This window comes from Oryx dammah, unplaced genomic scaffold, assembly GCF_014754425.2.
Source record: "Oryx dammah isolate SB20612 unplaced genomic scaffold, SCBI_Odam_1.1 HiC_scaffold_23, whole genome shotgun sequence".
NCBI classification, from domain to species: domain Eukaryota; kingdom Metazoa; phylum Chordata; class Mammalia; order Artiodactyla; family Bovidae; genus Oryx; species Oryx dammah.
Genome location: NW_024070207.1, coordinates 115,691,217 through 115,715,389, shown reverse-complemented (window position 1 = coordinate 115,715,389; position 24,173 = coordinate 115,691,217). Strand labels below are relative to the sequence as shown.

Below are 24,173 nucleotides of genomic sequence, written 5' to 3'. Positions count from 1 at the left end.
CTATGCTCTGATTCATGGGATGGAGGAATAAACTTGATGGGAGGAGTGGCAGAGTCACATTACAAAGTGGCAGGTATACAGAAATGAGGGAAATTATTGCTGCCACCTTTGTTAATAGTCTTGCACATTAAAAGTGTGGATATCCACAGAGTTTGACATTCTGGCTTATCTGTTTGTTCATACATTCATTCATTCATGCATTCAGCAAATATTTCTGGAATATCTCTTATGCCTAGCCACTTTGCTGTAAATATTAACCAACTGCCATTTTTCTTCCAAGCAATGTAAATCCTGTTTGATGATAAATGGCTATTCAAACTAGTCCATTGATGATTTTCTCAGCAACACTGCCATATCCATCCACTTTGTGCCACCTTTCCACTTTCAGTGCTATATCTATCAGGGCAGCTATTTCATTCACCCATCAACAGCAGAAAAGCATTATCTGATAAGATTCTTCCTTTTAAGAAGTTTAAATTTTAGAGACTAAGAAGGGGCCTGTAGTCTTGGTCTCCATCACATATTCTCACTAATAATTCTCTACTTATTGTAGTTGTAATATTTTCTTATTTATCCTAGATTGTATTTTCTTCTTTGGGACCATCAAAAAATTGAGGTAGAAGACTCTCTACAAATATAATTAGACATGGTGGTAATGATAACCATTGCATTAATTATAGGTTTCATCTCTTTTCTTTAGTGTGCCATATATGTATCTAGGGGACATGATAAATTTAATTTTTTAAAGATAATTTTTACAACATTATAAATCAACTCTGCGTCAATAAAAAATTTTTAATCAGTAAATAAAGATACTTTTATATAATAGAAATATACATTTCTGTTTCTTCTGAAGATCATGATGATTATATATTTAAGTTACTCACTGAAAGATTATTTGGAAGTTAACAATTGATTTCCCAGTGTCTATTTGGTGTTACTTCTTATTTCATGCAGACCTAGAGCCTATAAGAATTATTGGTGTCAGTTACTGAAAGCCTTATTATTTATTTTTAAATCAAAAGCTTGTGCTTCATCCTCTGAAATCAATGGTGGCTAGTCACTTTATTATCCCTCCTTGGGTGGATAGATTTTAGAATTTCTGTGTTCATTTTAAACTTGGATTTAGGATTGATTTTCTTTTGTGTCATCTGTGTTTCTTCTGTATACCTCTGTCTGGATTCACTTGAATGCATTGTCCATTCATATGTCCATTCTTTGGGGAGGGATTGGGAGTTTGAATTTACTGGGCAGGATTTGCCAAAGAAGAAATGAATTTGAAGTAAATCATTCTTAGACCCCCATCTGAGGATTCAAGTATGGTAGAGGGACTCATTATAATTTTGTCTATAAAATGTCCTTGAGTTCATTCTGAGGACAGCCTTAACTTGAAACTTTGGAGAGTATTTGCTGCCTAATAATACATATTGGAAAACTGAAATTATATTTAGCGATATGTGGGAGCTACCAAAAGTAGATGAGGACTCCAACTAATTTGAGCCAAATTGAATATTGCTAATTAAATGATTGTCAAGTACTAGTTGAAGAACCATATTATTTATAAAAATTCCATTGAAATCAGTTGATATTTAGTCCACATGTAGAATTTACAGATTTTTGTACATTTTCAAGACTTTTCCTTGACATTCAAAATAGTTACAGCTGCATAAATTATTCAAATTAGCTAACATAAGAAAAAATAATTTATCATGGGTATGTAAAGATTATCCTTAAGTTTCTCCACCTAGCACAAGTTTTTCCTCTCTCATACTTGTATGAAAGAAAGATTGGTATCCTTCCCTTCCCAACAAGCTACCAAAAAGATCTAAATGAAGTTTCCTGATATGGTTCTTCAGTTTTTATGAAAGGAAATGAGATAAATAAAATATTGACTTATTGATACAATGATTTACTATCCTAGAAGCATACTCTGTTTTATGTTAAAAGTGCTTTAGAGTATTTGTTAAAAGTTTTATATTACTACTATAGTACTATGACATTCTAGAATTTCTTTCCTTGGTTTTTCAGATATTGTATTTTGGCTTTTGCTTCTTAAGATTTAGATAATTTATGTTTGAAATGAAAGAAAAATATGGTTTCTTAATCTGTCATATGTAATTTGACTTGAGGCTATAGATATTCAGGTAAATACATAAAGCTTTTTGGGGGGATACGTAGATTTTATATCTAGCCTGTTAGCACCGGTAGTATTCCCAAAGCCCTCTGGTAAACTCATACCTTGAAAGATAGCTATAAATCCCTCAATTCGTGAAAAAAAAAATGCTTTGAGGGAGATACCTGTCATAAAGCTTCATAAACAAAGAATACAAATAGATTCAAGTAAATAATACAATAAAGCTTAGCATAATCTTAGCTGTTTTGACTCTGTGCAATCAGAACAGGTTAAATATTAAATGTTTGCTGTTTAAGAAGACACATAAGTCAGTGGTACATTTTAATAGACTGAACTCAAAAAATGAATCAGTATAACTTGTTGACATTCAAAGAGCTAAAGGATAATTACCTAGGAAATACATTTCTTGGGAGCGTTTCATTCTCCAGGTGAGTGCTAACTCATCAGACATGTGTGCTGCTGTTAGGGTTTATTAAGCTATTAATAATCAACATATATATCTGGATGTAAATAGATTTCAAATCAGTATATACTAACTAAATTGTTATTAAACTGATGGCTTTATTTGCTTACATTTATTCACTTGTGTTGTGAATTTCTACTTTGATATCCATCATTCCTTTTTTTTCAGCCTCACTTTTGTCCATGTGGTATTTTTAAATTCCTTAAATACCCAAATATGCTTTAAATCCTGAATCTGTTCAAAATAGTTTGGAAATTATTAAAACTTATTCCTTCAGTTGCCAAGATAATCTCTCCCTTTGCTTTTCAGAGCTCCCTATGGAAAGTCCGTAGATATGTGGTCAGTTGGCTGTATTCTTGGGGAGCTTAGTGATGGACAGCCTTTATTTCCTGGAGAAAGTGAAATTGACCAACTTTTTACCATTCAGAAGGTGCTAGGACCACTTCCATCTGAGCAGATGAAGCTCTTCTATAGTAATCCTCGCTTCCACGGGCTCCGGGTAAGAGGCTTTGCTAAAACCCAAATGGAATCAGTATAGTAGTATTTAAATCATTGTTCATTGCACAATGAAATGCTAAGCTATCCATCAAATACTTTTTCCTTTGCCATTATGGTGTTTATAATCCCCATTATAATATTTTATTTTTGAATTTTATAGAGTATTTGTGAATTTTAAAAAGTCTAAATTTGAAAGTGGGAACTGTTAATATTTTTCTCACTTGTTCCAGTTTTTCAAACTCTTTTAGTGTATGCATTATTCTAAACTTTGATTATCTCAGAATGTTTCTTTATGCAAAATATTTAGCATCTTCAAAAGATTGAGAAATGTATAAATGGCTACTGCTTATTTGAGCAAACATTTGTAGTGATTTGAGGAAGATTATGAATACTCATATTAAAGGTGCTGTTCTAGTGAGAATGACCTGTTTAGTGAAACATCATATCTTTTCAAACTAGGGTTTGGTCTTGGGCAACCTTTTCTAGACTTGCTAACTTTGTGCTAAACTTGATTTCAGAAAATATGCTAAAAAGAGTCTTAAAGTATAAACTTTCCACAAGTGAGGGACATCTTACTGGAGTGGCCACTTATAGGTTGCTTCTCTGTTCCATCTACCCCCAAAGCTACTTTTTCCATTTTCAACTACCCTGTTTGGGCCAACATGCCAGTTGGTGGCCTTTGTGGGAACTATAAAATAAGCTCCCCACCATTTCTTTTCTTTCTCTTAAATGCATAATTCTCAAACCATGTTTTCTTAACATTTACAGAGCACTTTGTTTTTTTCCTTTGACTTTCTGGCCTCAATTCATTTCACTTTGAAGAGCACCCCTCCTCACACATGAACGCCCAACACAGTATCCCTCCTGCTAGGCTCAATGAGTGTGGAAGAAAGAACGGAACAGAAGTGCAAACATTTCTTTCATCCCCCTTCCTGCTTTCACTCTCTTCCAAATCTGTCTGAGTTACCTCAGGCAAGTTTCTCTTTTCTCCTTTTACTTTTGCTTTTGTAAGCCAAAAAAGAGCCAAATTATGACAATTAATTAGGGTACAACAGTTATTGAGCATTTGTCATACTAGATGTTGAAAACACGAAAATAAATAGGACTTGCCCTCAGTCCAGCACAAAGGAAAATCTATTCAGAAATAAAGCAAAATCACTGCAGATGGTGACTGCAGTCATGAAATTAAAAGACCCTTGCTCCTTGGAAGAAAAGCTATGACAAACTTAGACAGCATATTCAAAAGCAGAGACATCACTTTGCCGAAAAAGGTCCCTATAGTCAAAGCTATGTTTTTTCCAGTAGTCATGTATGGACAGAGGATGAGATGGTTGGATGGCATCACTGACTCAATGGACATGGGTTTGGGTGGACTCCAGGAGTTGGTGATGGACAGGGAGGCCTGGTGTGCTGTGGTTCATGGTGTCGCAGAGTCGGACATGACTGAGCAACTGAACTGAACTGAACATGTATGGATATGAGAGTTAGACCATAAAGAAGACTGAGCACCAAAGAACTGATACTTTCAAAATGTGGTGCTGGAGAAGACTCTGAGAGTCCCTTGGACTGCAGGGAGATCAAACCAGTCAATCCTAAAGGAAATCATCCTGAATATTCTTTGAAAGGTCTGATGCTGAAGCTCCAATACTTTGACCACCTGATCCAAAGAGCTGACTCATTGGAAAAGATCCTGATGCTGGGAAAAGGGGGCAGCAGAGGATGAGATGGTTATACAGCATCACCAACTCAATGGACATAAATTAGAGCAAACTCCAGGAGATAGTGAAGGACAGGGGAGCCTGGCATGCTGCAGTCCATGGGGTTGCACAGAGCTGGACATGACTTAGCGACTGAACAACAATAACAACAGAAATAAAGAGAGCCATAACTAATAAATTCCTGTCTCAATGAGAATACATCCAAACTCCTTCCCCTCAGACCTTGCCTGTTCTGGGCCCTTCTAGCTCTCTGACTTCAGCTCATATGTCTCTTCATTCCCATCCCTTTCCAGACTTTCAGTACACTTAACCCTTCTTTTTCTTTAACTTCCATAAACATCCCCAAGTTGTTCTAGCTCCATGAGATTGGGACTTGAGCATCCTTTTCCCAGGAAAAGTGCTTCCCTTGCATGGCCCCTTCTCATTTTATAAATCTCATCTCCAAGAACACCTCCTTTTTCTGACCTGCCAACAAACTTCCCCCACCTCCTTCTTGGTCTCTCCTATAGCATTTTTCTTTTTCCAACATAGCACTTAAAACAGAATGAAATTATTTTGTTTATTTTTTAATTATTAACTGTTAGAAATCATCTGTTTTATTGCTGCATTTCTAACATCTAGCCCAGTCTAGCACATGTAGTAGGGACTCGAATATTTGAATGATCTCTTGAACCAGAAATCTGCATTATCAGCAATCAAGCTCAACTATTTCCCTCTCTCCATCTCTAATTGCTTCTTTCACTCCTACCACTTTTTACCTGAACAGCCACTCCCAAACTGATTTCTCTGAGTTTTTCTCTTCATTGCAGTCTTCACATTACTTTTAGAATCTTCCTGCGAATTGTACGTTTAATTCTGTCTTCTTTATGTTAAAAACCTCTACACATAGCTTATTCGGTTTTAACTCCTTGCAGCTGGGGCTGCTAAGTCGCTTCAGTCGTGTCCAACTCTGTGCAACCCCAGAGACGGCAGCCCACCAGGCTCCCCTGTCCCTGGGATTCTCCAGGCAAGAACACTGGAGTGGGTTGCCATTTCCTTCTCCGATGCATGAAAGTGAAGTCTCTCAGTTGTGTCCGACTCTTCGCAACCCCATGGGCGGCAGCCTACCAGTCTCCTCCGTCCATGGGATTTTCCAGGCAAGAGTACTGGAGTGGGTTGCCATTGCCTTAAAAACCCCTTGATCCTAGCCCTGCAGCCTTGTCTCCCAACTTTTCCTACCCCCTGCTCTACAACCACATTGACCTTGTCACCATTTCCTTGTTGCTTCTACAATGCTGCATTTTCCTATAATTCTCCCAATATTCACCCCACTTCCTGGAAAACTCTCCATCCTCCCTCCCCCAGATTCGGGTCAAGTGTCCTCCTTCCATGAAGCCTTCTAGACTCCTCCAGGGGGAATGGTTACCTCCCCCTTGTGTGCTCCGGTAGCACACATAGCAGTCTCTTTTAAATAGCTATTTGACAGAACATTGTAAATCCATACTATACTTCAGGTTTTTAAAGTTGTAATAAAAAATTTTTATAAAGCTGTTTGAAAATATGTATCCTCACTGGACTAATGGATTCCTTAATGTAATGAGCTCTCATGGCCTCGATTATATTCACAACACACCTAGAGTTGCTCTTACTAGGTTGAATAGTATTAAATGATTAAATATTTGAACTGGAGCGTCAAGCTTGGTCTTCTGGCTGCCTTATTCTTTGCCTGGTTAAAGAGGCTTTAAACTGCATTCTCTGAAGAGAGTATAAACAGATCTGCCATGGTACCTAGCTTTAAAAACTTGTAAACTAGCTGAAGAATTAAGACTTTTGTGCATAAAATAATTAGAAAACAATGCAATTTATAATAAAGCATAGTATATAATACTGCATTCTTTACTACATTGTACTGTTCTCTAATACATCTAAATATAGTTGTCACCTTGAGAATATTAAAGATTCTGGAAAGTTGACTGGATTCACTTGGAATGATTTATAGAGGATTTTCAGTTTGAAATATATATTGAAGAATGAATAGCATTTGGATTAGATAGGCCAAACAAAGGAGATCTTTTCCTCCTTTGTCTATGGTCCTATTTGTTCACAGACCTCCTGACTAAATAATATTATCTGTAAAATGCTAGACAGTCCATGATGGCACTGTCTGTAAATATCCTTTGGAGAAATTGCTGCTTCCTTGACACTGATTTTTATAGACCTTAATGTTTTTGTGTTGTAGTCTGAAAGTGTTTGTGGTATTTTAACTAAGTTAGTATAATCTTTTTGGAGGTTTAACCACATCTTTTGTGGGAAGAGTCTTCTTTTATCGTTTACTTGAGAATGTCTGAGATGTTCTCAGCTAAGCATACAGGGTGTGTGAATGGTGGCTACTGTGAAACATGGACTTGCCAGTAACCAGTCCAGTGTGATTTGTATTTTGCTTCAGTGTGTAGAGATTAGAAAATCACCAAGATGTTGGTCTAATAATATGCATTATTTTGAAAAAATAACAATTGCTATCCCATAATATAGGGCGTAGACTCTGGAGTTAGGCTGCTGGGGTTCAAAACCAGACTCTACATTTACTATTTGAATGACCTTGGGCAGTTTCTTGTGCCTGTCTTTCTTCATGTGTAAAATTATGATAACAGAAGTACCACCTAATGGGGTTGTTATGAAGATCTAGACATTATAGCTGCAGTTCATGGGGTCGTGTAGAGTTGTACATGACTAAACAACAACAAAATGCCCAGACCAATGCCTGAAGCATAGTAAGTGCTCAGTAAAGAGGCACTCTTATTGTGTCACATTGGCCACGTGAATAAGAAAAAAAGGGAAGAAGAAACAAACTACTGATTGACATATACTTTAAACTTCTGTGCTTGAGTTTTGATTTGTCAGATTACCTCACACAAGAATGGTGTCTTTCATTCAAAAGACATAAATTAATTTTTTAAGAGTTTATGTGGTCATTTTAAAATCATATTTCTAATACCTTTTGAGTTTGGGCATTAATTTTCTTATTGATGAAATGTTACTTTTGGCAAAAAAGGAGGAGGGAATATTTGGTAGCATAAGATAGACCTCATAAGCACAATATTAATTAAAATCTAGTGTAAAGTCTTTTATCACACCATGACAGGTGTCTCTCTCTGGGATAATATTTAATGCTCCAATAACATCCAGAGGAAACTCTGTACCTCCTTTAGGAAAGGTGCCCATGTTTAGAAAGAATGTGGGTTTGGATCACTGAGTGCAAATACTAGTTTTACTGCTTTTTAGTTATGTAACCTGCCTTGAACCATTTATTTCAGTTTTGTGACCATCACCTTCTTCATCTCTGAAATAAGTGGCATAACAATTGCTGAAATGCCTTGCATAGCATCACTTCCCTCAGAAATGTGTTTTAGGTTATTGCCTGTGTGTCTGTGTTAAGTTCATGTTATTCCTTCTATGTCCTCTATCTAGGAAGTGCTGTCCTACTTTTCTCTGTCCTCACATTTTTTCTCATCTTTCAAAAGCTAGTTCAGATGTTATCTATATATGGATTCTTCTACAGATGCAAAGCACCTTGGCCTCTCCTTTTGCTGAGCTTCAACTAGAATTTATGGCTACTTAGTTTTGCACTGATTGCTTTCTCAACAAGACTGAGGGTTGTTTACATGCAAGGTTTTGGTCCTACCCATATTCTGTATCTCCTGCTATACCTAACACTGTGACACTGTGTGGGGATGAAGTCTTAATACCTTGTTTGAATTTTTCTACATTACTACTCCTCTCATCCACTTATTTAGAATGTTTAGAGATTTTCGGCTTTGAAATCTTATATTGGTATAAAGGAAATACATATTAAAAGCAAACTAGTCCTCCCATTGGGAGGGAATACATGGCATTAGACTGTAATATTTTACCATCCACTTAGATATTGTGAAATGTGAGTTGGCAGAGGGAAGGACAGAGCATCTGAATAAACTTGACCCTTTCCCCTCATTTTATTTAAAAATGCATTTGTTAATTTAGGAGCCTGTTTGCCTTCTGTTCCAACTTACATAAAGTAAGAAATTTAAAACAGGTCATTCAAAGAGTATATTAAAAGCAATAATAGAACGTGTGTCTGAATTCATTATTTTTACTTCTGTAGCCTTTCAGGTACTAGCCTTTTCTTTTTCATTCTCTAATGTTCAGAAGTAAACTATATATTTTTGTGAAAAAGGTGTAAGAATTGTCTGTATAAGCAGACAAATTCTGTATGAATTGTATTATAATGGAATTATCTGTTTAAGGCAATACTGTATAAACTGAATTGTTTCAAATGTTAATATTTTCATATTTTGTTGTATTTTACATGCTTCAGTGTTGTCTGATTTAAGTTTCACTTGTGAGTTTTCCTGCTGTTTAACACCCAGTCCGATTATGGCACCCCACTCCAGGACTCTTGCCTGGAAAATCCCATGGATGGAAGAGCCTGATAGGCTACAGTCTGTGGAGTTGCAAAGAGTTGGACACGACTGAGTGACTTCACCTATTAATCCCAAGCTCAATATATAGACACCAAAATTTATGTGAAATAAATTTAACTTTAGCACTAGGGCACTACCTCTGCCCCTCTGCTACCTTCCCCAACACTCAAAGCACCTGTACACACATACCCTTCCCCGTGTGCTAATACTCCTGCCATGTTGTTGTTACAGTTTCCAGCTGTTAACCATCCTCAGTCACTGGAGAGAAGATACCTTGGAATTTTAAACAGCGTTTTACTTGACTTAATGAAGGTGGGACAAGTTGATGTGTTATCTGTACAAAATGCCTTGGTTTGTGATTTCTCTTGCGTCTATATGTGACCATAGCCTGCTTTTATGAATTAAATGTTTTGTTAACAGGTGTGTAGTATGTAGTGTAGTGGTGAATAGTGGAGGACTGTGTCCTCTGAAGAGGCATGCAATTCATTGAAAATCACAACAGTATCTGGTATTAAAACATTCTGTCTAGACAGGACTATGAGATACCTAAATTAGATTGCTAAAGTGGACAGAATAATAACAATCTAAATATAAATAATAAGGAAATCATTAAAATTTTTTCATCATTTTAGCTATTCAGGCGTAATGTTTTGTTTTGTTTTCTTAGCTTCACTGGGTCTTAGTTGCAGCATGTAGGATCTAATTCCCTGACTAGGAATCGAACCCAGCCCCCTGAATTAGGAATGTGTAGTCTCACCCAGTGGACCACCAGGGAAGTCCTCAGGCATCATGTTTTAAAAACAAATCTTAAAATGAATGTTGAAAGAAAAAACATTCTAACATTTTTTGCGTATTCAAGGCCTCCCATAGGATTATTTTATCAGCGAACATAATTCTGCTCTTAGGTGATTTCTCTCTCGCTGGCTTTTCATTTGACAACTGCAAGATCACTGCTGCTACCATGCCAGAATGTTCCTCCTCCTGCTGGTGTCCCTGTCCAGAAGGTCTCCGTGCTCTGGACTGCTGAAAATGTTCTCACAATTTTTTATTCAAGCTTTTCTACCCAAGTAGATGGTTAGCCCCTTCAGTAAGAACTGCTTTTTCACATTTCTCCAGCTTTCAATGCAGCCAGTGTTAAGTTACTTGATAGTAGCAGACCTTCAAAAGATACTTGTTAATGGATCAATTTTATTTTATGTCCATTCAGTCAACTGTCAGAAACATAGGAGTTTACACTGCACAGAGCCTTTAAAGGCATACTTAGCACAGTTGGAAGTTGCTGTGCAGCACTCTCAGAACTTTGCTCTGCTTTAAAACTGTGTTAATCTGTGTTCCATGGAACACTGTGTAAATAGGTGTGGGGGCAGAGGTGAGGGAGGGGGGCGTAGCCTTTGGAAAAGGCCACATAGGATATAACCTTTCTTAGAGATTCACAATGTTCATTAACTTATAAAGGCTTTCAGAAATCTCACAGTAAAGAAGTATTTCCCGAATTTAATTAAATACTAAATACTTAAAAAAAAATGCTACAGCACTTGTGTTGTTCTGAACACAGATTGAGAGATGCTATTTAAAAAAAAATCCTCAGGCTCTTTTAAGATTAATTAGGCATAAATTATTTCTTAAATCAGTTGGATTATGTCAATCTGTTCTTACATACAGTCAATATTTATTTATCAGGGCTTTAATTATTTGGTAACTTAAAATGTAAATAGAGTAAAATAGAACTGAAATACAATTTCATGTTTTCTGCCTTTTGTCTCCTCTAGTCAAAAATAACTGAACTTCTTGTTAAATCATTACCAAATGTAATTACCCAGTGTCAGATGTGGTACCTGGTAAATACTAACACAGATAAAAATGTGACAATAATCTGAACTGTTATGCATTTACATCAGTTTGAAGGTTGAACAGTTGAATTGTCATTCACTTAATATACTTACCATTGGGACTTCCCTGGCAGCCCACTGCCAATATTCACCTTCCAATACAGAGGTTGTGGATTTGATATCTGGGAACTTGTCCTATGCCAGGGATAATGGATGTATGCAATGATTTCGGGTGTACATCAAAGCATTAATTATAATAGTGCAAAGTGCAGCCATCTAGACATCCAACAATAAATCATTAAATAAATCATACCACAAACTTCCATGTAGTCATTTAAAACATGTAAAGTTCTTTGTTACATCATTGTTCATGATAATAAAAGAAGGAAAACAGTGCTACTTAGGGTAGCATTACCTGTAGGTAATCGATAGACCTAAGATAGTATATAGAATTACTGATACGGAATGATCTCTTTAAGATCTACTGTTGAGTGAAAAGAAGACTTAAGTGCAGACTATTGTGTGTATGTGTGTTTGAACAGAATAAAAAGAGCAGATAGAGATATGCATAAAGTACCTGTGGAAGGATTTATAGGACACATGTACAATGGGCTGCCTGCCTCCAGAGAGGAGGACAACAGAAAAACGAAAAGTGTATGAATGTGTACTTATTTAAAAATATATTTTAGGGAATGCCCTGACAATCCAATGGTTAAGACTCCGCACTTTCACTACCAAGGGCTTGGGTTTGATCCCTAGTCAGGGAACTAAGATCCCACAAGCTGCGTGGTACAGCCAAAAGTAAAATTTAAGAATACATTTTAAATATTTAAATTATGTTGTAAAAATGTTCTTAATTAGGAAGTGAAAAGTACAGTATACAAAACTTGTGTGTAATATAAGCCAGATTTTGTAAAAGAAAAAAATATATACATGATATTTTTTAAAGGTCTGGAAGGCCATATTCCCAGAGGATAGTATGAGTGATTTAGATGGTCCTTTAAAAAAATTTTTTTTAGACTAAACTGTGTTCACTAGATATTCTGCAATGACCATGCATTTCTTCTATAGGGAAAAGAAATGTGGTTTTTATTACAATTTAAATTTGACTTTGTGATGTTCTTTCCAATCCTAACTTTATTTCCTAAGAATTTACTGAAGTTGGACCCAGCTGACAGATACTTGACAGAACAGTGTTTGAATCACCCTACATTCCAAACCCAGAGGCTTTTGGATCGCTCCCCTTCAAGGTCAGCAAAAAGAAAACCTTACCATGTGGAAAGCAGCACTTTGTCTAATAGGTAAATATTCCCTTTTAAGGAAATACAGATGCAGTATTGGTCTTAAAAGTAGGTGGAGGAGGTGGCTGCTCAAATGATGCAATTAGAGAAAAGAAGGAAACCCCTCCTTATTCAAAAATATCTTCCTTATGCTTATTGCATGATTCAGAACCACAATTAAAAAGTTGTGTGGGTCTTAAAGACCTTATTTTTTACAAGATTTTCCCCGGGGAAACCTATGCATTCCCTGGGAAAGGTAGCATGATTTAGCAACAAAGGGAAGTTTCTAGCCTCATGAACTCGAAAATCCTGTGTGCATGGGACAGGGGTGATCCATAGAGGAAGAAGGATGGGTGAGGGCAAAGGGATTCCTGAAGGGAGAGGAGGATGCCAAACATAGGACGATGGGAAGGCACCTAGGACATCCTTTGTAACAGAACTGAGTAGTTCTGGCTTAATAGCAGGGGCTCGTGTTTTTGTTGCTCTTGTCTTTTAATCATTAAGTTGAGAAACTAGTTTTTCATAAGAATAAGAATATATAAATAGTAAAATCAATTTGCTAGGTAGTGATTAAAATTGATGCTTTCTGATGTAATTTTCAGCATAATCTTTAAAAAGCCCTGTATTTCCTGCGGGGTAGGAGATTGGGGAGGGGGCTCAAGGAACTGGACCCTGAGATCAGGTTTTGTCTCCAAAAGTGACATTCCTTACTTCTCTTGGCTGCATTTACAGGGGCAGTGTCCTTCCTGTTCCAGGAATCTGGTCTTGTCATCTAGAATTGCTTAAATTTGGAAGATAGGAAATCATTTCTCTTGTCTACTATTGGAGGAAATCATTTCTCTTATCTACTATTGGAGAAATAGAAAACAATAATTCTTTCACTTTCCTAATACAAGTTTTTGTTTTTGTTTTTGTTTTCCCATGTGCCCCCTTTCTCTCCACATAGAACAATTGTTCTTAACCAACTGGAATTTTGAAAGCTTAAGACCTGGTATTTTTTAGATCTGTGAGTACAGCTATAAATAAGCACTAACCATTTACCCTGTATTTTTTCTGCTTAACCACAACGGTGTGATTGTGTTTTATAGCTGTTTACTCTCTTTAAAATGACTGGTTTGGTTATTGTTTCCCTCACATCGTATAAACCATTCTTACCTGTTTTTTTTTTTTCAAGGAGGCCTAGGAGGAGATTCAAATTCTGTTGTTGTCCATTTCCATGAGATCAGTGCACTAAGGCAAGGGCCAGTATTCATTATACGGTTGCTCCTTTGAGTTCAAGAGCATCACATTTATGCCTGTGACTTATCTGGGGTCACTCCCAGGTCAGGTGCTTTTGTCTCCCTTCTACGTTGATTGTCACCTGTCTCTTCTAGTTTATATTTGCAAAGAATAAGGATCTCAGTGATAGAAAGTTCAGTAGACTGATGATGAAGATTTGTGCTAGAGTGATTGGCAGTGTAACCATACTATAAAAGGAGGCCTGTGTATTCATCCTCTAATAACTCATTTGAGAGAGATACCCAGTGGGGTCCAAGGCTCTCCTTGGGAGCTCTTTAGGGATCTATCAAGGAGGATGTGTGTGGTCATGAGGATGTGGTTCATGTGGTCTTTGAGGAGTCCTACCAAATCCCCTTTTGAAGCAGACAAGGATAGAAATTGTAAGTAAATAAAAATCTCTGGAAGAATTTGTTTTCAGGTCTTGATATTAAAGAAAAAGTCCTAAATGATTTATCTAGGAAAGAAACCATTAGCTCAGTTTACATGTATCTGGAAATATTTCTGCTCCACGCTTGTCTATGGTCCACATATCCTCCATGGAAGCCCTTGTTGTGGACACTAACTCCGAATAGACCATGGCTCCGTCGGACTTCCTAGCACCCTTGTAGAGATGTTCAGGGCACCACGTCGTGTTGGATGCCCTGCCTTGTCCCTGAGACAGCAAGTATCCTCATACACATATCCTTACGCACCCTGTCTCTATAGGAGAGGCAGTGGACTCTGCATTACCTAGTCCTTGCCTAAGTCTCCTTCAGACTCTTCTGAGGTTCTGCTCACCTTGGACATGGTGGGATGGTGCTTCATCCTGCCACACACTGCCCTCTCACCAGTCCTGCTTTGTCAGTCTTCCCCATAAAAATATAGTTTTGTATCTTTGATGTTTGCTTTGAAAAGTTATTTTAACTGGAGATTAGCTGTCTATCCATCCTACCAACCATTAAGAAGGGTTAATATATAAAATCTCAAGTGGTTGGCGGTTTAACATGTATTCCTTCCAGTTGTGTGTCGGAGAGATCTATGGGGTTTCCGTAATAGTAGTTTTTTTTTTAATTGAAGGATAATTGGTTTCCAATGTTTTGTTGGTTTCTGCCATACATCAACATGAATCACCATAGGCATACATGTGTCCCCTCTCTTGAACCTGCCTCCCACCCCTCTATGTTGTTACAGAGCTCTGGTTTGAGTTCCCTGAGTCATACAGCAAATTTCTGCTGGCTATCTATTTTACGTGTGGTAGTGTATATGTTTCCATTCTGCACTCTCTGTCCCACCATCTCCTTTTCTCTTGTGCCCACAAGTCTGTTCTCTGTGTCTGCATCTCCATTGCTGCTCTGCAAATAGGTTCATCAGTGCCATCTTTCTAGATTCCATATGTATGCATTAATATTCGATATTTTTTTTCTTTCTGACTTACTTCACTCTGTATAATAGGCTCTAGGTTCATCCACCTCATTAGAACTGACTCAAATGTGTTCCTTTTTATAGCTAATATTCCATTGTATATATGTACCACAGCTGCTTTATCCATTCATCTGTTGGTGAACATCTAGGTTGCTTCCATGTCCTAGCTGTTGTAAATAGTGCTGCGGTGAACAATGAGGTATATGTGTCTTTTTCACTTACGGTTTTCTAAAGGTAAAAGCCCAGTAGTGGGATTGTTGGGTCATATAGTAATTTTATTCCTAGCTTTTTAAGGAATCTCCATACGTCTTCCATAGTGGCTGTATCAATTTACATTCCCACCAACAGTGCAAGAGGATTCCCTTTTCTCCATATCCTCTTGAGCATTTATTGTTTGTTTGCAGATTTTTTGATGATGGCCATTCTGACTGGTGTGAGGTTATGCCTCATTGTAGCTTTGACTTGCATTTCTGTAATAATGAGCAATGTTGAGCATCTTTTCATGTGTTTATTGGCCATCTGTATGTTGTCTTTGGAGAGATGTCCATTTATGTGTTCTGCCCCCTTTTTGATTGGGTTGTTTGTTTTTCTGGTATTGAGTTGTGTGCGTTATGTACCGGTTTTTTTTATTGTGCTTTGGCAGAGCTCTGATTTGAAGACAATATGATGCCCTTTCTACATAGGAATTGTGTGCAGAGGTCAGTGGCTTCAGATTAATATTGAGACAGAAACTTTGAGAATAGCGGTTTAGGCTTTTTGTACTTTTTATGGGAAACCTAACTCTTTGACACAAGTTTCCACCTTAACTTTATAGCCTCCCTTTTCACATTAGAAATTGCATCTTATGTTTCTATGAATATATTCTTGCTAACATATGTAGGTTTGTGCTCCACATTGAGAGCAGTGTTTCCAAGAGTTTCAAAAGCTTTAGCAGCTATCTTCACTTTTCTCTTTTTCTGGATATACTCTTTTGAGTTTTGGACATTTCACATCATCTGCATGTTTTATCTCTGTGATTACCCTCTCTAGTCCTGAAGGAGAAAAGGAAAAAAATAAGGTTGTGAGAGCCCAGGGAAGCCAGGCAGGGGGAGCCACCCCATGAGAGCTGTAATCTAGAGACACACCTATGATCTGAGTCAGGGGGCCATTGCCAGGAAGGAGCAGGGGAGACAGCCCCCACACCCTTGCACTGCTAAGCCCAGCTGGGAGTTAGGTGGCAAGGGAAGCTGGGTGACACACTCTGAAGTGTTGGGTTCCCCAGGCCCAGGATGGAGCAGAGAGGAATGGAGAATGGACTGGGGGTTGGGCACATGGAGAATAACCAGCATACTTAGATCTATTTATGGGTGAGACTCTGTATCATCATTTGAGTTTTTTAAGAAGTTGCTGAGATATTTTTAGTTTCCAAGATGTACATTGTTGTAAGTTTAAAGGACCGTCAACTCTGGATCTAGAGAAAGACTCTGTTAACATCATTTAATAGAAAGTGAAACTTTCCTTTCTTTGTATTTTCTCTCTGGACCTGGGGTCTGCCATTTAGTTAGCTCAGATTTAAATGATTTTATTTAATGCAACAATTTCTGTGACCCAACTGGGAGAGATTAGTATGTGCATTTTGGAGATGAGGCCTTCCAAACTATTACAGTTATGCCTGCCATCAGATACTTTTTAACACTTCTCTGAAAGAGAGGAGGAGAGGATAAGGGCCTTTACCTTTGATGCCTGAGCAAGTGGATTCTTGTAGGGAAAATAGGAAGACACAGTTTGACAGATTACCACTGTAAAAGGAAAAAAAAATGTGACTTTTCCTCTAATAACTGTGCAATGAGAACAGAACTCTCCTAGATCAAACCATCTTTAGCAATAGCAATATTTGCAGCAAAATTTTTGGAATGAGTAGTAAAAATTGTTTTTTATTTTAAAAAATAATGAAATTGCTATTCATTTAAAAGCATTCTCACCTATCTCAAACCGTAATTTGGTCCTTTAAATAGTTACAGTAGATCACACTGTGATACCAGCTTCAGCTTTCAAAGAGAGGACAGGGTTTTCCTCAGGATTTATATTTTGTATTTTAAACCAAGTAGGATGTGAAGCTTTCAGTCCTAAAGAAGACCTCAGCCCATTTGAAATAATGAAGTGTGAAATGGAGAAGAGAATAAATGGTATCTTTTGGAGAGAAATTACCCATTTAGGTCCCTGTGATCCAGTTAGAGACACGCTCCTAGTCAGTGTACAGGAGGTATCTGACACACCCCAAGTATTGCCACTTCTCTAAAACATGAATGTTCATCGTGATATTTTCCAGCAAACTGCACCAGGCAGTTCCCACTTCTTTTTAGAGTATTATTTTCTTTTTTTGTGCACCTTGCTAGGATTCACATTCATTGATTATACAGGCTAAAGACAAAAGAGACAGGTGCTTGTGTCTCTATGCTGTATGAATCTCTGAGGTAGGCTATGAGTTTTATGAATAAAAATGAAGTTCAAGGAACACAGTGATCTGCAAGTCTAAATGTCTCCTTCTGATGTCCATGCAGACAGAGTTATAAAGAATTTGCGTATAGCTCAGCTCTCTTGTTCTTTGCAGGCTTTCTATAGCACACACTCATGTGAGCCCCAATATAGCAAAAGGATCTTTTCCCAGATGATCAGTTAGAAGCCATGTTGGCAGCAAGTTAGCTGAGCATTTAAGAATGCCAAAGCACTTCATCAGGACCAGTGCTTTGTGGCAGAGTGACTGGATCTAAGCAACTTATTCTTAATGATAGATTACATGTGATTTATAGTCACATGTTTGAGAGAGAGAATGTTTTTAGTCTTTGTGGTGTTTTAGGTGTTCTTTCTTGTTTTGGTAATACTTTTTGTCTGTCTGCTCTTAAGGGAAACTGATATGCTTCTTTCGTTTCTGATACAGAAACCAAGCCAGCAAAAGTGCGGCTTTGCAGTCTCACCACAGATCTAACAGCAAAGATATCCAGAACCTAGGTGTGGGTCTGCCCCGGGCTGACGAAGGGCTTCCTGCCAACGAAAGCTTCCTGAATGGAAACCTTGCTGGAGCTACTCTTAGTCCCATGCACACCAAAACCTACCAAGCCGGCAGCCAGCCTGGGTCTACCAGCAAAGATCTGACCAACAACAACATTCCACACCTTCTCAGCCCGAAAGAAGCCAAGTCAAAGACAGAGTTTGATTTTAATATTGACCCAAAGCCTTCAGATGGCCCAGGCACAAAGTACCTCAAGTCAAGCAGCAGATCTCAGCAGAACCGGCACTCTTTTATGGAAAGTTCTCAGAGCAAAGCTGGAACGCTGCAGCCTGGTGAAAAGCAGAGTCGGCACAGCTACATTGACACCATTCCCCAGTCCTCTCGGAGTCCTTCCTATAGGACCAAGGCCAAAAGCCATGGGGCGTTGAGTGACTCCAAGTCTGTGAGCAACCTTTCTGAAGCCCGGGCCCAGATTGCAGAGTCCAATACCAGTAGGTACTTCCCATCCAGCTGCTTGGACTTGAACTCTCCCACCAGCCCAACCCCTACCAGGCATGGTGATACAAGAACTTTGCTCAGCCCCTCGGGGAGAAATAACCGAAGTGAAGGCACTCTTGACTCACGCCGAACCACAACCAGGCATTCTAAGACGATGGAGGAGTTGAAGCTGCCTGAACACATGGACAGCAGCCATTCCCATTCGCTGTCGGCACCTCATGAATCCTTTTCGTATGGGCTGGGCTACACCAGCCCCTTCTCCTCCCAGCAGCGTCCACATAGGCATTCCATGTACGTGACCCGGGACAAAGTGAGAGCCAAGGGCTTGGACGGAAGCTTGAGTGTAGGGCAAGGGATGGCAGCCAGAGCCAACAGCCTGCAGCTCTTATCACCTCAGGTACGACTTAGGGCCTTGACCAGATGTGTCGGCTCCTTAGGGGAAGGTGGTTCGGGGATGTGATGGGGTCAGTATGCAGTTGTGCTTTAAGGAAGCAATATTTGAAAGACTAATCTTTTAAAACAATTTTTTTTAGTTATTTAAGCTAGTTGCTGAGTACTCAAGGAAACTCAGAAAGCTTGTTTTTCAAAATCTGTTTCCTTTCTTAAATGTTCCTTTCTGGCATATTTTGTTTAGAGAACCTCTTTTTTCATTTGTTTATTATTTCATTTATTTTTATTGAAGTATAGTTGAGTTACATTGTTGTGTTAATTACTACTGTACAGCTAAATGACTCACTTATACATATATATATGTATGCATCCATTCTTTTTCATATTCTTTTCCATGATGGTCTATCACAAGATATTGAATATACTTCACTATAGTATACAGTAGGACCTTATTGTTTATCCATCCTGTATATACCAGTTTGCATCTGATAATCCCAAACTCCTAGTGCAAGCCTCTCCCACCTCCCTCCCCCTTGACAAGCACCGGTCTGTTCTCTGTGTCCCTGATTCTGTTGATGCTTCATAGATAGGTTCAGTTGTGTCATATTTTAGATTCCACATATAAGTGATATCATATGATATTCGTCTTTTTCTTTCTGACTCAATTTACTTAGTATGATCATATCTAGGTCCATCCATGTTGCTGCAAATGGCATTATTTCATTCTCTTTTTGGGCTGAGTAACATTCCATTCTGTATATATACCACATCATCTTTATCCATTCCTCTGTTGATGGACATTTAGGTTGCTTCCATGTCTTGGCTATTGTAAGTAGTGCTGCAATGAACATAAGAATGCACGTAGCCTTTTGAATTATAGTTTTGTCCAGATATATGTCTAGGAGTTGGATTGATGGATCATATTGTTACTCTAGTTTTCTGAAGAATCTCTATACTGTTTCCACAGTGGCTACACCAAGTTACATTCCCAGCACTGTAGGGGGTTCCCTTTTCTCCACACTCTCCCCAGTATTTGTTATTTGTAGACTTGTTGTTGATGACCATTCTGACCAGCACAAGGTAATACCACCTTGTAGTTCTGATTTGCATTAGAGAATCCTATTTTAATTTTTACAGAATTCATCAGCTATCTGGCTAATTTTCTCAAAATTCAGTGTGACTTCATGGAGATTTTCTCTAATCTCTGCAAACCACATTTGCTTAAATCAAACCCTTTTGCTAATACCTTACTCAGTATCTAAACTGAATTGAAAAGTTTTAAATTTATCCAGAACTATAGGTAAATATAACTCTAGGCCAAAATAAATGTTAATTTTCAGTCTTTCTAGATTGTTACTACATCTCAATGTTTTTAGCATAATGCTCCTTCCATCTTACTGATCTTCAGACTCCAGAATGTACACTAACCTGTTTAAAAGAAGTAACATTCTTGTAACAGAACACATATTTTTAAAATTTATTTATTTATTTTAATTGGAGGCTAACTACTTTACAGTATTGTAGTGGTTTTTGCCATACATTGACATGAATCAGCCTTGAGTATACATGTGTTCCCCATCCTGAACCCCCTCCCACCACCCTCCCCATCCCATCCCTCGGGGTCATCCTAGTGCACCAGCCCTGAGCACCCTGTCTCATGCGTTGAACCTGGACTGGCAATCTGTTTCACATATGATAATATACATGTTTCAATGCTATTCTCTCAAATCATCCCACCCTTGCCTTCTCCCACAGAGTCCAAAAGACTGTTCTTTACATCTGTGTCTCTTTTACTGTCTCACATACAGGGTTATCATTACCATCTTTCTAAATTCCATATATATGCGTTAGTATACTGTATTGGTGTTTTTTCTTTCTGGCTTACTTCACTCTGTGTAATAGGCTCCAGTTTCATCCACCTCATTAGAACTGATTCAAATGTATTCTTTTTAATGGCTGAGTAATACTCCATTGTGTATATGTACCACAGCTTTCTTATCCATTCGTCTGCCGATGGACATCTAGGTTGCTTCCATGTCCTGGCTATTATAAACAGTGCTGCAGTGAACATTGGGGTACATGTGTCTCTTTCAATTCTGGTTTCTTCGGTGTGTATGCCCAGCAGTGGGATTTCTGGGTTATATGGCAGTTCTATTTCCAGTCTTTTAAGGAATCTCCACACTGTTCTCCATAGTGGTTGTACTATTTTGCATTCCCGCCAACAGTGTAAGAGGGTTCCTTTTTCTCTGTACCCTCTCCAGCATTTATTGTTTGTAGACTTTTTGATAGCAGCCATTCTGACCAGCGTGAGATGGTACCTCATTGTGATTTTGATTTGCATTTCTCTGATAATGAGTGATGTTGAGCATCTTTTCATAGAACACATATTTTTAAAATTATATTTTTTGACATAAAACATTCACCTGCATCAAAGACATGAAGGTGGAGAAAAAACAGTGTTAGAAGAAGAAAAGAGTGTTATGTAGGAAAAGTACCCCCTTTTTAGAGGATACAAAAATAGGCTTATCAGTGTGTATCAAAGCTCCAGAAAATACAAATGGACTCTGCAGTGGGAAGTCTAGCAAGATGGGTGCTGGGGAGAGGGAGATTGTCAATAACTATGCAGTTGGTTTAGCAAAATAGCTAAAAGCTTGGACTGGAAAGCCAGGCAGACCTGGGTTTGTATCTGAGTTCTGCAGTGTGCTTTAAACTCTAAATTTGCGGATTTATCTGTGCCTTGATTCCTCATCTGAGTGTTGTTGTGAGCATTAAACATGGTGTATAAAGCTGTGTGTACCCTATGCTGGGCACAGAGTAAAGGTTTTAGTTTGTTGCTGCTGCTTCTGGGATGATGGGGGGCTGTTCTTGAGACACTGAATACCTTCTGTATGCTGGGTATTCTTGGCAACTTAAAAGAGTCTGAGGCAAGGTTCTTGCTCTTGAGAAATATATCTTCTCTTAGGGAAGATTAAATTATACATGATAACAGTGAAATAATTAAGAACCAGATTTCTGTGGCACTGGCTATAAAAAGTACTTGAGGACGGGGAGAGATCATTGTTAGCAGGAGCAATCAGAAATGGCTTTTGGAGCAACTGGAGGTCTTGTTGGTGCTCAGATGTGGAGACAGGTCTTTTGGTTGAAGGATGAAGATGTATTTAGGCCTTTACTGAGCTAGGCACCATGATAGGCTCTAACCAGAAAGATCAAGATGTGGTCCCTGTTCTCTTAGAATGTGTGGGCTCGGGTGGTGGGATGACACTTGCCAACACATAGGTGGGGACAGTGCTGTGAGACTGCATGCCTGTGCTGTGCCGGAGCTGTGTGCAATGCAGGGACAGAGGAGGGTGGCACAGTCCCCACAGGGGGACTGAGGCAGGCCCCCAGGGGACAGGGGTGGAATCTGAGCAGCAACTTTGAAGATGTTGGGAGCTTCACCAGGGGAAGAAAGTAGAGTGGGCATGAGGAAAGAGGCTCAAGGGAGGGCCAAAAAGACTATCTGGAAGAGAAGGGGAGGGTACTTGAGACGTTAAGTAGCATGGTGGGATTGCAACTTGTGCCACGTGCATAGAGTAGGAAAATGCAAGATTTAGACCCAAGCGTGAGGTGAGAATATGTTATCTAAGGCAGTGCCAGTGGAAAGACAGAGAAAGAATGAGTCTTACAGACTCCTCAGAAGTAGAACCAGGACTTGTGAATGGAAGGGTTGAATGTAGGAAAAAGGAAGCCCTCGAGGTTTCTCTCCTAGGAGCTGCTGTTCAGAGTAGAAGAGAGTACTTGAAGTCAGCTAATTCAGCCCCTCCATTGCACGGATGAGCGTGCTGAGGCTCTGAGGGGTTGGATGGGTTGCCTAAGTTTACCCAACGAGTTCAGAGTGGAGCTGGGATGTTGAGGGAATGTCCAGGTCTCTAGGCCAGAGCTTTTCACACTGTGTCACGCTGACATGTGGAGGTTGAGGTGTGATCCTGGGCCCTTATGCAGAGATGTTCTCCATGAGGTTGGAAGATGCTCTGGGGCCCCAGTGAGAGGAGACAGGAGATGTCATGATGGGAGTCAGAGCAGTGGTCGGAGAAGCCTCTCTAGAGAGAAGGGATCTCTAGCAGTCTGGCAGCCCCACATGGATTTACATGGAGGTCAAAAACAGTAAAGTATGTTAGCTTTAAGCACAGTGTAAATAGAGAAGTAAGAAACATAAAAAACTGTACCTTGGAGAAAGGACAAATGGACTGGCTCTCTGACTGCTAGAGAAAAGGTTTCATGACCCTGGTAGAAATAAGCTCATTATGAAACAGTAACTGTAGGCTAAAAACAGATCCAACCGTTACTGAATTTTAAGTCCAGTTCGGGAGGTACAGTGCTGAACTGCAAGAAAGTACAAGTTTAAAGGCACAAAGATGGCAGACGGCTTGACAAGTAATTGAAGCCAGGAATAATGGGAATCACTCTCCTGAAAAGTACTGTCACCTTTAAGAGCAAGGGCACAGGACTGGCTCTGTCAACTTAGAGGTTAGGTTAGGTATAAATCATTTATTTTCTAAGATACTTTTCTAGAGGCTTTTGTAAACAATGTTGGTGATAAAATTCAAATGAGATCTTGTCACAAAGTAGAAAGAAGAGAGGCTACATTGAATGATTTCCTGCCCGGAGTCCTTTCGTAGTACATTTGGGGAGTGAGGGGGAGAAAGAATCATATTTTAAATTTTAAATAAACTATTTTGACACATTGTGTAAGGCTCAAGATAATACTCTTTCTGTGCATAATATAAAGATACACAATGCAGCTAACTCCTCTGAATGGCTTGGTAATTTTATTCCATAATTCTTTGTTTCTGAAGGTAGAAATGCTACTTTTCCCCTCAATGAACACTACTGTGGACCAAGGCTGCTCTTAGCTTGTGATTCACTTCCTTGACAGAAAGAGGAAGTGTCTCTGGAGATGAGTGCTTGTCGTGATTGTTAAGAAAATACATGAAGTATAAGTACTGTTATCATAGAGGAGATTAAGTACATACACTACAATAGTTAGAGGATTTTTAAGACAGAAATTATTGAGGGTGCTGATTCAATTCCTTGATCTATCCAAAGAACGTTTGTTTTCATCTAAATCTGCCATACATGTCCTTCATGAAAAATATTTTTGCATCTGTAGTTCTTTTTGGAGAACTCAGCCTAAAATCTGCTAGAGATATTTTGGATTAACTAACAGAACCTCTGGTTCTCTTCTAATTGAGTGCTGCTCAGAACCATGGCTTTCTA

At 38.7% G+C, this 24,173-nt stretch overlaps 1 protein-coding gene across 1 annotated transcript in view; it reads left to right on the top strand.

Annotated features, from left to right (window-relative positions):
- CDKL5 (cyclin dependent kinase like 5) overlaps nucleotides 1-24,173 on the top strand; it is a 169,088-nt gene that overhangs the window by 126,197 nt on the left and 18,718 nt on the right. The window contains exons 9-12 of the mRNA XM_040266544.1: nucleotides 2,907-3,096; nucleotides 9,484-9,564; nucleotides 12,231-12,382; nucleotides 17,958-18,924. Of these exons, the coding sequence (XP_040122478.1) occupies nucleotides 2,907-3,096; nucleotides 9,484-9,564; nucleotides 12,231-12,382; nucleotides 17,958-18,924 (1,390 nt within the window). The remainder of the gene's footprint in view (nucleotides 1-2,906; nucleotides 3,097-9,483; nucleotides 9,565-12,230; nucleotides 12,383-17,957; nucleotides 18,925-24,173) is intronic.